The 15,567-nt window shown below is 42.5% G+C and overlaps 1 protein-coding gene across 1 annotated transcript in view; it reads left to right on the top strand.

Moving 5' to 3' along the window:
- AFAP1L2 (actin filament associated protein 1 like 2) overlaps positions 1 to 15,567 on the top strand; it is a 588,328-nt gene that overhangs the window by 347,642 nt on the left and 225,119 nt on the right. The window contains exon 3 of the mRNA XM_086922880.1: positions 6,071 to 6,151. Coding sequence (XP_086779006.1) covers positions 6,071 to 6,151 — 81 coding nt within the window. The remainder of the gene's footprint in view (positions 1 to 6,070; positions 6,152 to 15,567) is intronic.

Raw genomic sequence — 15,567 nt, 5'->3', positions numbered from 1 at the left:
ATTGGATTAAACTTGAAATTCAACACTTCTTTAATCAGTTGTATGTTGGAACAATAAGTTTCACAACCATGACTTCCCTAACAACGAAGTTGCAACCACGACCTATTCTAAACCACGATATCTTTTACCACACATTTCTTAACCACAGTTTTTCGTGTTAAAGGAGTGCGTGTTAAAAAAAACTACTTTTCTACTACTTTTTCAATCCCCCCCCCAAACCCTCCTGCCCCATAACAACAAAGTTGCCCACACCCTATTAACAAACACTTTCACCTATTCCCCCTAATAAAGAACTCAACCCCCTTATAACTAATTCCCCCCTTAAAAATATTCCTGATCACCCCCACCTCCTAAAAACAAACTCAACCCCTTAAATTCTAATTCCCCCACACCATATAAAGAAACATAGCCCCATAAAAACTAATCCCAACCCCCACCCTCTAAAAACGAACTCAATCCCCATAAAACGAATTCCCCCAACCCTAAAAATAATCACGATCAACCCCACCTCCTAATAACAAACTTAACCCCTTATCAACTAATTCCCCACCTTAAAATGAATTTCGATCACCAACTTCCCCAAAAACGAACTCAACTGCATACAAACAAATCCCTCCCATCTCTTTATAAACATACATAATCACCCATACCCACTAAAAACTAAAAGCCAACCCCAACCCCTAATAACCCCAAACCCCCACCTCCTGAAAATTAACCCCTCTTACCTGTTCCTCTGTGATGCTCCTCTGAACTCCACCCTGCCCGAACACTAGCCCGAATCAGCCTTCACCATTCACATACGTTAAGGTTGTGTCGTTGTTCGAGCAAGTCGTTATTCCGCTTGCGTGACTCCGGAACTCGTAGTTCCGAAGTCATCATTCAGGATGTTTCCCCTTCAATCTGAAGATATGTGACTTCTTCATCAGTTCACAGCATTTTCTTTGTGACTTCTTTTACACCATCCCCAGCAAGATTTTTGAACTACTTGATAATATTTTTGTTATCAATCTCTTCAAGTGCATCAATTAAATCATCAAATGTCTGTATTTAAGCAGTTAATCTATCACCATTATTTAGCTTTTTGGCGGTATCAAACTGTGGTGATGGTTTCAGGGAAGCCATTTCTGGGCGTGGTTTATATTAAGGGCGGAGCTCCGTCCAGGTCCCTCAGCTGTTCATCTTGAACCTGTTCATATAAGACTTCTCTAAGGCCTTGATATGTGCTGATCTCTGGATCATCCTTGATGACTTTTGAAATGATGGCCTCGGTCTTTGCCTCCATTGGGAAAGCAGCTTTTTACTATTCCAAAGATATTTAGGACTGTTCTGGGTGTCGCTCTCTGTTATGTTCCTGTTCTGACCACCTTCACGGCCCTTCAGCCAATTAGACAGAACCCACCAGCATTTCCAGCACCACCCCTGTGCTTTATCTGGGTTACGGCACATGGCATTGAGATCGTACCGGCTCACTGTGCTCAGATTCTGGTGGGTAAATAACAATTACATTTTTTGTCTCTCTTTGCGCGCACTTGATCTTATTCACTTTCTAATGGTAAGGTTACCTCACAATTTGCTGTCACTAGTTGCTGCTCATTCAAAACCTGGTTGTATCTGCCTTCATCGTAAATTTTCCAGATTATGTATGACTGTATATTGCGTGGCAGCGCAGCACCTTTATGTACGGTCTGACCTGTAGGTTCTCGGTCACTGATAGGTAGATTTCTTTGCAATGCTTTTGCCATTCAAACTTCTTTACAGCGACTGGAGTTGCACGTTGACTCCACATGCATTAAGCGTTGGTTTCTTACTTCGACTGCAACATATGTGGCACGCACAAACAATTTGCTTGGACCAAGGCATACTCTCTGGGAGAACTCTGTCAATCTTTGGGTTACTTATTTCATCCTTGTCGTCAGTTATTTTTATTTATTTATTTATTTTATTTTATTTAAGAAGTTTTATATAGTGCTAGCCTGACCGGAGGGTATCGGAGCGCTTCACATCGGTTACGTAACAGACGAAAAGATAGTAGCACAAAGTACAGTAAGGCAAGACAGTTCAGCAATAAAAGTCACAGTGCCAAAGCGGTGGAGGGTCCATATCAAGCTCCTGACTAACATCGAATTCGGGGTGGGAAGTGTGAATCTCAAGGCTCCAGCTGCTTCTATCTGTTCTTCAGGGATCGTCAAGGAAAAGTATTTTGAATTGAATTTTGAATTTAGCACAGGACGGAGTAGTTCTGATGTGAGGGGGGAATAGAATTCCAGATTTTAGGCGCGTTGCCAGTGAAGGACCTGGCGGCGGTTTTCTAATTTCATGATTTTTGCGGCATGATAATTAAGGTGTTGGAGCTTCTGAGGGTCCTGTTCTGGCCAGCTTTTTGAGTTTGGCCGCCAGATATTCGGGTTTGCCTGTGGGAAGGGCTTTGTGGGTGAGGCAGGCTGTTCTGAAGTTCGCCCGCAGTTCTATAGGAAGCCACTTGAGTTCTTTGAGAGCAGGAGAGATATGATCAAATTTCTTTACTCCAGTGACCATTCTGGAAGCTTCATTCAGAGTTGTTTTCAGGGCAGCAAGAAGTGTTTTAGCAATTCCGGAAAGGACTGCGTTTCCATAGTCTAGTCTTGACAGCACCAATGCTTGGGTGGCTTGCTTAAGATCTTTGGGCGGGAAAAAAGGTTTTATTTTGTTTAGAAGCTTAAGGTTGAGGAAGGCACTCTTCGCTGAGATCTTAATGTGCTTGGCCATGTCCAGTTTTGAGTCTAGTGTAATGCCTAAGGATTTAACAGAATCAGCCAGGGTGAGGTTCCCGTTGAGCGCATCAATGGCTTTTATCCACTCGACAATTTGTGGATTTTCTTCTTTGTTCAAAATGAGGAGGAGTTTGGTTTTGTCCGGGTTTAGTTTTAAGTGATTATTGGACAGCCACAGTTGCACTTCTCTTAGTGACTTGTTAAGTCTTTGAATGTCTTTGGCCGACGAGATTTCCAAGTAAATTTGAGTATCGTTAGCATATAAGTTGAAAGGGCAGTTAGCTTTCCTGAGAAGGGTGGTGAGGGGTTCCATGTAGATGTTGAAGAGTTGAGGGGAGAGCACTGATCCTTGGGGAATCCCCTGTTGACGGAATGGAGGTCGGACTCAAAGCTTTTGATTTTGATTCTTTGGAAGCGGTTGTGGAGGAATGAGGAGAACCATTTGAGGACCACCTCGTCTAGGCCAGCCCTCTCTTCGAGGGCCTTGAGGAGAAGTTTGTGATCTACTGTGTCAAATGCTGCAGATAGGTCTAGGAGAATAAGTAGGCAGCATTGGTCTGAGTCCAGTGATTTGTGAATGTCCTCTATTATGTTAAGGATTGCGGTTTCAGTGCTGCAACCTTTCCTGAATCCCGACTGATTGGAGTCGAGAAGATTAGTGTTGTCCAGGTGTTGGGTTAGTTGTTGTAGTACACATTTTTCTAAGATTTTGGAGAGAAGAGGAAGGTTGGAGACTGGTCTGAAGTTGTTTAAGTCATTTATGTCTAGGCCTGGTTTTTTTTAGCAGTGGGGTGACTTGTCCCACTTTCAGACAATCCGGAACGGTACCAGTTTTAAGGGAGCTATTAATAATCCTGCACCAGAGAGGGGCTAGGGAGAGATTCAGCTTTTTAGTGAGTTGAGCAAGTTGGGGGTATAGGGCGTGTGATGAGGGTTTGGAGGTGGAGATGAGTTTAACTATCTCTTCTTCTGGGATGGACTGGAAAAGAGACCAGGGTTTAGAGGTAAGAGAGGGAGCGCTACCCAACACCTCACCCTGGCTGCTATAGGGAAGTGAGGCGTGATTGGTGTTGAGGGATCGTTCGATCTTGGAGATCTTATCATTGAAAAAGTTGGCGAAGTTATTGCACGGTTCTTTGGAAGCCGGCCCTGGGGATTTATCCGGTTTGGAAATTTGGCGACTGATGATATTAAAGAGCTCCTTGGGTCTGTTTTTTGCGCTATCAAGAGCGGAGTGGAAGTACACAGATTTTTTATTCTTGATATGTCTGTTGTAATTCTTACGGACTGTTCTAAGTTGATCGCGATGAGTGGTGCTGGGCATGGTCCTCCACCGTCTTTCTGTAGCTCTGAGTAGTCTCCTTTTATCATTGATGTCTGAGTCGAACCATGATCTGGACGGAATAGGACGGCTTTTTTTTAATTTCAGGGGAGCAAGTTGTTCAAGCAAGGTAACCATGTTCGCGTTCTAGACCAAGATGAGCTCAGTTTTGGGGAGCTCCATGTCACTAGGTAGGAGCAGATTTAGCCTCTTTCATGACATCCAGGGGAATCTGGGAGAGATTTTTGGACCATTTTGGGGGGTCAAGGACCGAGGCAGGGATAAAAGTCTTTGGTTGATGTGGAATAGGATCATGTGGTGATCCGACAAGTCCACTGGAAGAATATTGTCGATCGTAATTTCATCCTGGTGGGCAATGATGGCATCCAGGGTTTCACCTTTGTTGTGCGTTTCTTCTGAACAGTGTTGTGAAAGATTGTCACACAGGAGGTTGTTGAGAAATTGAATTAGATAGTTGTTGGTCTCATTCCAACGTAGGTTGAGATAACCCAGGATTAGGATGTTAGTGTCTTTGAGTGCACACTGGGCAATTAGGTCAGATAAGTGTTCCCCAAATGTGGGGATGTTCCCTAGTGGGTTGATAGAGAAGATGGCAGACTATAGGGCTGTTGTCTTTAGTCTTAATGTTCACAGAAAGACATTCAAATGAGCTGTACTTGCAGGAGTCAATTACAGTGATGTCTACGTCGTCTCTGTGGATGATGGCTAATCCTCCCCCTCGTTGATCTATCCTATCTTTGTTGATGATGGAGTAGCCAGGAGGCACAAACATATCAGAACGGGGGGGGGGTAGGTCTCTTTTAGCCATGTCTCTGTGATGAATGCAATGTCTAGGTTATGGGAGAGATGGTTTCTGCTAATTCTGTTGCGGGTTTGGAAGCTGATCTACAGTTAATGAGTAGACAGCTAGTGGATAGCGTCTTCCCCATCCTGGTTCCCAGCCAATCACTACACCACACACAGAGCTTAGTTTTACACGTATTTATTCCTCTACTCGTAACTGCAAACCCAACATTCTAAACCAACCTTCATTGCATTCTGCTCTAACACTTATGTCACAGTTCCAGGGAGTCCATCAGGACCCAAATGGGTTCCATCCTTTCTAACTCTCAAGACACTATAGCACATCACATTATTCTCTGATAATACTTCCAAATGTGGATCTTCAGGCGTGCCGTCTAGATTTTAAGACTTAAAGACCTTTCTTTTGGTCTGCTGTCAATCTGATAAGATTTCTCATGAATACATTTCTCTACAGTGAGATGAACAAGGCCCATTTTTCTGAGATAAAAGGTTGCTCTTTAAAACTTAGTAATGCGATATGCAGAACATCAGGTCCAACTTCTCAAGAATGAGATAAAAATAGAACTCTGTGTTTGTGAAAAGAGCAGACTCATTCTGATGAGCTTCAGTCGCCCATAACTTTTCTCAGCGCTCTGATTTGGTGGCTCTATGGGCAAGCTTTCTCCTGGGGCACCAGATTGACCTCCCACTGCACACATGAACTCTGAGTTTATTTAAGAGTATTCTGTATTCAGATATCACTCAGAGGGTCTCAGTTAGAACAGATCAACTTTGCAAATCAATATTGGGGAGCTGAATGCCTTGTAGATAATTATTTAGCTTTATTAATTGCTTGATAAAATGGGATAAAGCTGTGTGCAAACAAATCCATGTTCGCTGCCATTAGGGTACCTGCAACCCCTTACACAGCTGTGATGTGGTGGGGCTCTGAAATGCGTGCTCCATTGCTCCTTTAAAATAGGTTTCTCCAAATAACTCCTTGCTGCACATCATACACGTCTACACCCGCTAAATCAGACAGTATACTCCTCCTTTCAGCAGATGCCTGCCTCCGCAAATCTCAAAATCAAGCCCCCATCTGTATCTTTTTGTACTTCACCTGGATGGGGAGGGGTGGTAAGAATCCTCAGACCCATGCAGCGCATTGAAATTCTGTTCTCAATTCTTGTCCTAGGTGGCGACGAGGAGTACATTTATATGAACAAAGTGGATGTCAACAAGCGGCCGGAGCTGGTGCAAGAGAAACCAAACCGAGGTAGGAGAGGAAATAGAGGTGAATCGCACATTTATGTGCTGTGACTACCACTGCGGCCATTCTCTGGTCAGTGTTTTCTGATGTTTTGTAATCAGATAGCAGGAGCATGCTTGTATTATTTATGGACTATATTCGGCAATTTTTGGAGCACAAAAGTAACACCTGAATAATTTCCAAAACTAAGGAAGGTAGAACAAAACATGTTATTGTAATCTGAATAAGAGTTGTTTGTATAATATATTTTTACTAGCAGCCCGCCCCAGCGTTGCCTGGGGCAGAAGGGGGCTGGGTGCAGCATTTCAGGCTTGCGTGCACTCCCGCCCCGGCCCCCGCCCACCACAACATTGTCTGTGTCCCGGACAATGGTGTGGCGGTCGGGGGCCGAGGCGGGAGTGCACGCAAGCCTGAAATGCTGCCCCCAGACCCTGAGCCTTACCGCAATTTTTCCGGCCCAACCTCCCGCACCGGCTCCCTCCCATCCTGTGTCCCAGAGCCTTACCTGAGCCGCCGCTCCTCCCCGAGCTCCTCACTACACCGCTGCTCCTCCTCATCATCACGTACGTTGCGGCCAGCGCTACGTCGTGGCCGTCAGCGTCGCGGCCGGCGCTACTTTCAAGGCACTACTTTTTTTTTAAAGTTATATTTTTAAATTTACGTTTATATTTTATTTTCTATAGCCTATGTCCATCTGCACACCCTGAGGATTACAACAATGTATTGGGTGTGTGGATTGGCGCTGTGGTTCCCGAGTTTACCTTGCCAAAAGGTTTGTGTTCTCTCTTTATAATAGTAGTATAGATTCAGCAAATATAGCCATAAAAATGCCACAATACAGCGTACAGTTAAAAATGCAAATTATGCAAAAAGTGCAACCATAAAAACTGTATGAAACACAATAATATCCTATTAAAACATATGGTAGGAGCAGTACCATTCTATAAAATAGCTCTTAATTCAGAACCAAATAGAGAAAGGGTCACATATACATTAAATATACACTCCTGCATGCATACGGACTTCCAAAGCTCCAAAATGTCCTCAAGGGTTGGATAAAATCGCATTTCTGCCCCATAACCCATTTTAGATTATGTTACCAATTAATTCAACGACTCCTGTATTGCAGTTAGAAATCTTCCTATTGCACATGCCACACTTAAAAATCTCATATTTATCAACAAGCTGAGAGCTTGATCCCTATTATCAATGTTATAGGCAAAATAGAGGTTTTACAAATTCCTTCCGTTCTTCTAGAAACCACAAACAGTCCAGCAACATATGTGGGCCACTGCATTTTACTTGTAGTCCACATGTACATAGCCCCTGTTTATTAACCATTGCATCACTTAACTTCCTATCTGAATTACATGGGTTCAGGCCAACTCTAAGTTGCAATACCGCATTTCTACGCTTAGGATTAGGCATGGTCTCGAAATAGGGGAACATATGATCATTAGTCCACCCGGTTACCAAGAACTGGGTGGATGATTTTCTCCCCAGGTAACATAAATAATCTTCTCGAGCCTCAGTGTTGATAATAGCACGTAGCACCTGTTTGGGAATCTGCTGCCTAAGAGTTGAGGACTTTGCAGGACGTCAGACTGGTGATACCTTAGGTCAGACAGAAAACTAGGGAAGGAAGATGCCAGTGGTTTTAAGCAAGGACTGTGAAACTGAGGCATAAAGGATCAAGATGGATTCGAAAGTACATTTGGATATTTACAGGGAAACCAGGAATGAGATGAGTCTGAGGAAGAAAACAGAGTACTAATGGAAGAATTAGCTAGATTTGGCAGGCTTTAGCATTGGGCAACTAGGCATGGGCGAATTTTGCGAATTCGCGATCCGTGAATTTGCGGATTTGCGAATTCGTGATCCGCAAAATTCGCGAATTTGTGCGAATTTGCGGATTTTAGTTTTTTTGCGTGTTCGCGGGGTTTTTTGCGTGTTCGCGAAGTTTTTTGCGTGTTCGCAGGGCTTTTTGCGTCTTCGGCGCCGCTTGCATAGCGAAGTTACCCATGCAGTCGTTTATGGGAGAGGGAGAGAGAGAGATAGATAGACAGAAAGAGAGAGAAAGAGAGGGAAAGAGAGAGGGAGACAGAGAACGAGAGAAAGAAAGAGAGGCCGGATCTCTGAAGGGCCAGATTCCTGAGTTGCCCCTACAGAACATACAGCTTTTTATTTTTAGCAAAATGCATATGAAAATTGTGCTGTAAAGGTCTCTTTTAGTTTAACCCCTCCTGACAACTCAAAATGGGTGTATTTGCCATCCTCTCCCTTCTTCCTGTTTTTTATATCTGTAAGTGCTTCCTGATGAGGTTTAATTCCTTGGACAGGTGTCTCGTTGCCTACTTGTAACTATTCTCTGACCCTGCTTCAAGGGTCAGAGCAGGGTCAGAGAATAGTTGCAAGTAGGCAACGAGGCACCAGGAAGCAATTGGCAGCAGGTGCCCAAGTTGAAATTAATTTGTTTGTAACCCTTTTGTAAAAGGTTACAAAGAAATTAGGTTCAACTTTTGCACCTGCTGCTGTAACCCTTGCTTGGCTGAAAATTCGTCCCAGCTGATTCGCGGATTTTACCGCGATTTCGCGAGATTCACGGATCGCGAAATCACGGATTTTACGCCCACCCTTATGGGCAACTGCACGTGTCCTAATGTAGTGCACTTCTAATTTTGAAATCATTTTTATGTAGCTACTTACTCTGGGGTGGGGTTCTTGCTTATTTTAGTGCTCTTAATCAATTTTGTAGGTAAGTGCACTGTTGTGCAAAAGATCAAATAATGTGCTTAAAATTACATAATTTCGAGAGGCGAATACAATTAAGATTAGTTTTGCTCACAGAGGTAAGATATTGCCAGAAAGGTAGTATTAGGGAGGAATATTGGTTCAAGTTGAACTAAGGTCTTTTGGATCCATAGTCGGCAATTTAATCACTAGAACACATTTCTACAGATGTATTTTCATGGCCATTGTATAAGCCAAGCTATCTGTAGTAGAATTATGTCACCCTCTTGCAGAACTGCAAATTCAGAGGACAATTGCTTTCGTATGCCCTTATGAGCTTCTGTTCTCTTTCACAAAGCTCCTTTGAGGTTGACGATCTAGAAAAAAGTAACAATCCATGACAAGGCTGAAGCATGGCAGCGCGAGGGAAGAACTATGAACTTCTACATTAGTCATGATATTCAGTACCTGATTGTGATCTGCTTTTACAGCACCATCCAAATCATAACAAAGTATAGTCACTCATATGGAACTATATAACCGAAAGAGGTGGAGACAAAACAACAAAAATGTGTGACAAGCAGTCTTAATGTCAGCTATGGCCTGTGCAGGTAAGAGCGGTGGGGCGACTGGGCCAGGGGGATTTGACAGATGACCACGAGGGAAAATTAGTTATTTATTTAATTTTCCCTCATGGTAGTCTGTCGAATCCTCCCCCAACCAGGCCTCACCGCTCCTACCTGCACGGGCCGTGGCTGCTTAATGTAGTGAAATGAAAGAGAGAGGTGAAAGCAGTTCACACAGGAAAGAAGTAGGCTTCGAGAGGTGGAGGTAAGGGAACAGTTGGCAGATACGAATGGGAATCCACCGTTTGTCTTCTACATCATTACGTGGAATACTTCCAATTTCTCCTTGGCCACGAAGGCTTTAATGCACGAAACAAGCTAAAATTGTGTTTGTGAGAAGGTGTGCATTGGATGGCCTACTTGGAGACCTATTATTAATTAGATAAAAACGTAATTGATAAGTTTCTGGTAGTCTCTAGAAAGACAGATGCTCTGTTACAGGGGAAGATGTCGGGCAGGCATTCCCGATACTTATGGCATTTAGATTGAATCAAGGCTTTTGAGTTTTTTTATGCATAATCAAGTTAGAGGGAATATTTACTGGGAGTTAAGTTGATTTTTTTTCCATGGAAAGATTCAAAGCCAGACCAGCCAGTTGGTTGAGTTGTTTTACAATTTTCAATATTAGGCAGCTAATGTTTATAACATAGGAGTGATTAAGATAATTAAGGTCAATGAGGAAGAGTTTTGCGACCAGGCTTCTTTGATTTCGAGATTAGCCAAGAATGAAACAGGTAAATTGCTTTTAGAATAAGAAGGTAGACGAGTCTCTCTTACTCCATTATTTTTGGGGAGCAGCTTGCATAGTACAAAAAGTCGAATGGCAGAAGGGTGGACTTGATTTCTTAGAGGAGTCCCATAGGAATGAGAATCTGTTTACTCATCTTTGAATCTGTTGTTTTAAGGGTAAGTTAGGGTCAAGAAGTTAAACTTAATAATGTCACTGATTCAGGCAAACTGCGGACTGAAATTTGATAAAGACGTTGCCTAGAGCTAGTTTTGTATGACAAAGGAACAGGAAGGAATAATAGAATGATTTCTGCGTTGCTATAATTGAATTGTAAGATCCTGAAGGATCTGTTGTTGAGACCTTTCTACTGGAGGGAGACTCGGAGTAACTCTAAAGATCTCCCAGGTGCTCGATGTCAAGTTTGTAAGGCAGTCAAATGATTTGATGATTTGGACACTAAACAGAGGGAGAACCTTGAGGTTTTCAGTTGGATTCTCTAGTGTTGACTACTGAGATCAGGTGCTGTAACTAGTAACCTACGGATGACTTAAGAGTGGAGAGAAATGTTGTGTCAGTGTTGTGAAAGGTTCTTTGTGAAGAATGGGTCTGGTTGAGCATGATGATCATCTAATACATGTCATTGCATATAAATGTCCTAACAAGTGCCTCAGGGCCATACCACTGATCCAAATTGGTAGGATTAAAAAGGTTTGAGAAGGAATGTGAAATTGGCACATTGTTGTGTAAAGACAGGAGATTTGCACGATGACAAGAAGAGAGAAAGTTTATGTATCTAGACAATATTACATATTTGATAAGACTGGCATGTGAACTTCCTACGGGAACCTGAATTCAACAAGTTATGAACCTACATTAGTGGCGAGGATTTCCTGATGATCATTGTGGGCTTTGTTACAAACAACATTCACTGACATAGTTTTGTCCCTTCATCATTCTCACAATGAATTCAATCGCTCTCGTCAATATTTCCACCTTTCATTTGACACATCCAGCAATATGGTCAGGCCTTACCCCTTCACTTCTAAGTGCAGATGCGTGTTACTTTCAAATGGTATTCTATCTAATATTTTAGTATTTTAACCACGTACACTGAAAGATTCTTGCTGCTGCACATTGACACCTACTCTCCCTTATCACCAACTCAAAGGTTTTTGACTGAGGAGAAGGCTTTATAGAACCTGATAGGGGATTTGTGAGTTTTTGGGGATAAAGCAAAGGGATCCCCTCATTTGCATAGGGCACGCCCCCATGCAAATGAGGGAGCTCACTCTGAAGATAGCTCTGGCTGTATGTGTGCCAGCACTATTGGTATTACATAAGAGGCCACAGGATCATCTGTGGCCCCTCTGTAATTCCAAAGGACCCTGAGTGCAAACGCCTGCTGTGCCCCCGGGGCACCGTGTGTAACACTGCCCCTGAGTGTTAAAGGATGTTGATGTCCAAGTAGCACTGGCATAGCGAGGCATTCCAGTTGGAGTTTTCCTTTGTAGTCCTAAGGGATATCATGTTTGCTTTATTGAGCTTGACAATAATAATTGATATCCACTAAGGAATAAGAGGCAGTCTGTCAGTGAGGTGGAGAACTGACCCCCAGCTCTGAGTGATGGCTTAAGCCACAGATCAGCTAGGTGTCTTTTACACATTGGGATGCAGCCCTGGCTTGCTGAAGTGACTTTGCCAAAAACTGTGTATAGATATTTAATAAAAAGCAATGTCCGTATTAAACCCTGATGGACCACACAGACTAGTTCCTTCCCGAGTGCAGAATGGGGCGACCAACTGCTTCCAATCTTCTAAAAAAGATGTCAACCACTTATGGACGGTTATTTCCAAACCCCAGCAGAAATGGCCTTTGCGGACCGCACAGGCAATAGCAGCTACACATTCAACAAAAGAGAAGGGTGCAAGTGCTTCACCTCTTAGGATCCTACTGCCAACGAACTCTGAACAATTAAAGCTGAACCCTAAGCACAAAAGGTAGCAATTGAGCGTGTCACATAAGTAAATAATAGTTCTAATATTTAGTGCAGTCCATGGATGATTCTTCTTTCAACCCATAAAAGCACTGGAGCTGTGATGTTGAATCCCAGGGATTTAGTTACATTCTCCGCAACAACAATATTTAACCCGGAAGTGGAGAATAAAACAAAATCCCTGGGATTCAACCTTATGGCTCCAGTGTTTTTAATGGATTAAAAGAAGACTTATCCATGGACTGTACAAAATATTAGTCATTATGAACTATTAATTACTTACGTGACTTGCTCAAGTGCTGGCTTTTTTGTTTAGGATTACAATTTTGGACAGTGCATAGGAGAGTGGCATTGGCAAGTCTTGTGGAAAGAACTACACAGCTGTTATCCTTGAACACTATAAAACGGATTGAGTATTGCACCGCCTGGCACCGCTGCTATTCACAAGACTTCACAGATCGCCAAGGACTGACAGAAACGTCGGGTCTGTATCATGGTGCACGATCCCGCTCAAGAGGCAGTCCCCCAGCTCACCACCCATGAAGAAATGAAAGAATGTCCTATGGCTAAATTGTCAATACTAGGGGGGGTGCAGGTGCACACCTATATTATGAACAGTTGTTTAACGATTCTAGATTTAAGGTAGGATGTTTAGTGGGTATGTAAGGAAGGTGCGTGCTATTCCCTGAAGGAAAACGACCCTAGTTTCCCATGTCAAGACATCAAAAGAGGCTGTGGGAGAACCCACAGTTAGGGGAATGCACAGCTCTAAGACAAAATGTCTAAATCACAGTTTTACCAATAACAGTGTGCTAATCGTGAGAAATGCTCAAAGGCAATAAGTTCATCATTTCATCTGCAATTTTTACTGGTGTAACATTATACAAATCAAATATGGTAAAGCATTGTTGACATATACAAAAAAACATTGAAGTGAAATATAGACTGTCCCTGTCTATTTTCAAAATAATACTGAACAAACACTAGATTATAATCATCTACATTTGACTCCAATAACATGTCATCCTTTGTTTCATCAGTCCCAATGCATTTCGGGTTCCGAAAACCCTTCGTCAGGGGAATAAGTTTTAATGAATATGGAAATCTTCACAATCAATGTCGCCACTGAAATCTAAAACACAACAACATGCAGTAAGATTACTGCTGAGCAAGTAGGATTTGCACCCCGAATTGTGCACTGAAAGGAAAAGTTTAAGCGAGTGTCCAAATGATAGATGCATGCAATTACTGAAAGGTATGTGCTCTAGAATATAAGGGGTACTAAGGTAAAGAACCCGAACCAGTAGAGTAAGGCTTTTTTCTCTCTTTTCTTTTTCTTTTTCCTATTTAATTATTACTCTCATATTCTTCACCGACTTGAATTATAGAGTACCCCAGTCCGATTTCCCCTGACGAAGGGTTTTCGGAACCCGAAATGCATTGGGACTGATGAAACAAAGGATGACATGTTATTGGAGTCAAATGTAGATGATTATAATCTAGTGTTTGTTCAGTATTATTTTGAAAATAGACAGGGACAGTCTATATTGCACTTCAATGTTTTTTTGTATATGTCAAAAATGCTTTACCATATTTGATTTGTATAATGTTACACCAGTAAAAATTGCAGATGAAATGATGAACTTATTGCCTTTGAGCATTTCTCACGATTAGCACACTGTTATTGGTAAAACTATGATTTAGACATTTTGTCTTAGAGCTGTGCATTCCCCTAACTGTGGGTTCTCCCACAGCCTCTTTTTATGGCTAAATTGGCCATGAAGGCTGCAGATTGGGTTAATGCTCCATGCCTTAACCCCCTGTACGAACTAGGTCAAGCAAACCCTTGTCCCCCGCCCCTTGCTTCACATTAGTCCACATGGAAATTGGAAGCACTGAAAGAAAGATCACCAAGACCTGATGATGAACCTGATGAAAAAGGCATATTAGAAACAGTCTTTTCTGATGACTGTTTCTTGATCAATCTCCACCAGTTGTTGAGTTAGAAACCTTTGAAGAGCAGACTTTTCTTCCAAACCGAAATTCAGTCCAGCAGGATAAGAGGAGATGAAGATAGCTTTGCTTTGACTCTGCTGTGACAGAAGTACTGGTGTTGAAGCCAGACAAAATATGTATTGGCTCATCATAATTCCACAGGATTTTATGTTGTAATGTGTAAAGCCACTTTGCCAAGACATTGCAGTAATGAAAAAACACAGGAACTTCCTGCCTGAAAATCTAGATGGTTTGCAAGATATTTTTTTAGCATAGGCAGTCTTTTCTTATCCCAGACACCTCAGATTCCACTTAGTGTGTCATGCGGTGGCAGCTCATGTGCCTTAGTACGTCGTTATACCTGCGTCCTTATGTGTTTGAAGCTCAAGCTAAACACTCCTACAGGCAAGAGTATGAGACCAGCAGCCTTCACATCTATTGATAGTTAACAGATGAACCCTGGTAAAATACCTAAGCAGGTTAATACAGCTGATTGGTATGCAAGTGATGGCCGAGGTAAAAAATAATGAAGGAGTTCATGCAGATTTTAGCCTTTGTTAGGTCATAATATAGCCTTATAGCCTAGCGTGGTGGGCTATTTCGGCCATTAAAGGCCTGAGCCGAAAGCGAGGGCCTTTAACAAGGGAGCAGGCCTTTAATGGTTGGTATAGCCCAGCTATGACAGGCTATAAGACTATTCGAACATTCCACCACTAGAGGGCATAATGTTCTAGAAAATAAAACAAAGGCCTCCGTGAGCCTGGGGGATTTAAATCCCCTTGTTCTTCATGAGGCTTTTGTTAACAGCAACCGCTAGAATGTTGGAGATCTGGGCTTTTATCAGCCATTAGAGAGACAGAGAGAGAGAGAGAGAATATGTGTGTGTGTGACTGTATAGACAGTGCTATACAAATGTTTCTTATTACTAAAAGGTCATTCTAAATGAGAAGAACATTGAAATGTTGAACGCTCCAATGAAGCCAATGGAGTGTTCTAAAAGTATTTTAGCCCTTCTGCCTCAGGTTAAATCGCTTGTTAAATGCCCTCTCCTCTTTATGTTATGTGTTGACAATACGTACTATGAAATTCACAGGAGTGCAAGGTCCGATTCGGTCATCAAAGAAACCTGCAGCTACAAGCATTGTCGGAATAGGGTGTGAGTGCAGTATTCTGGTCATCGACTTGTTTTGTGTTGCTGAGATCTGGCTGCTTCAAACCTAGGTCTGCGTACCCAGCTCCACTTTTGTCCGACCCACCGGCCTCCATCCCATTGCTCTGAGTTGGCAATCTTTGTTGTTTGTAGCACTTCATGCAACATCTAAATAAAATAAATGTTTGAGAATAGTG

Source organism: Lissotriton vulgaris, chromosome 5, assembly GCF_964263255.1.
Source record: "Lissotriton vulgaris chromosome 5, aLisVul1.2, whole genome shotgun sequence".
Classification (NCBI taxonomy): Eukaryota; Metazoa; Chordata; class Amphibia; order Caudata; family Salamandridae; genus Lissotriton; species Lissotriton vulgaris.
This window is presented reverse-complemented; position numbering and strand designations above follow the sequence as displayed.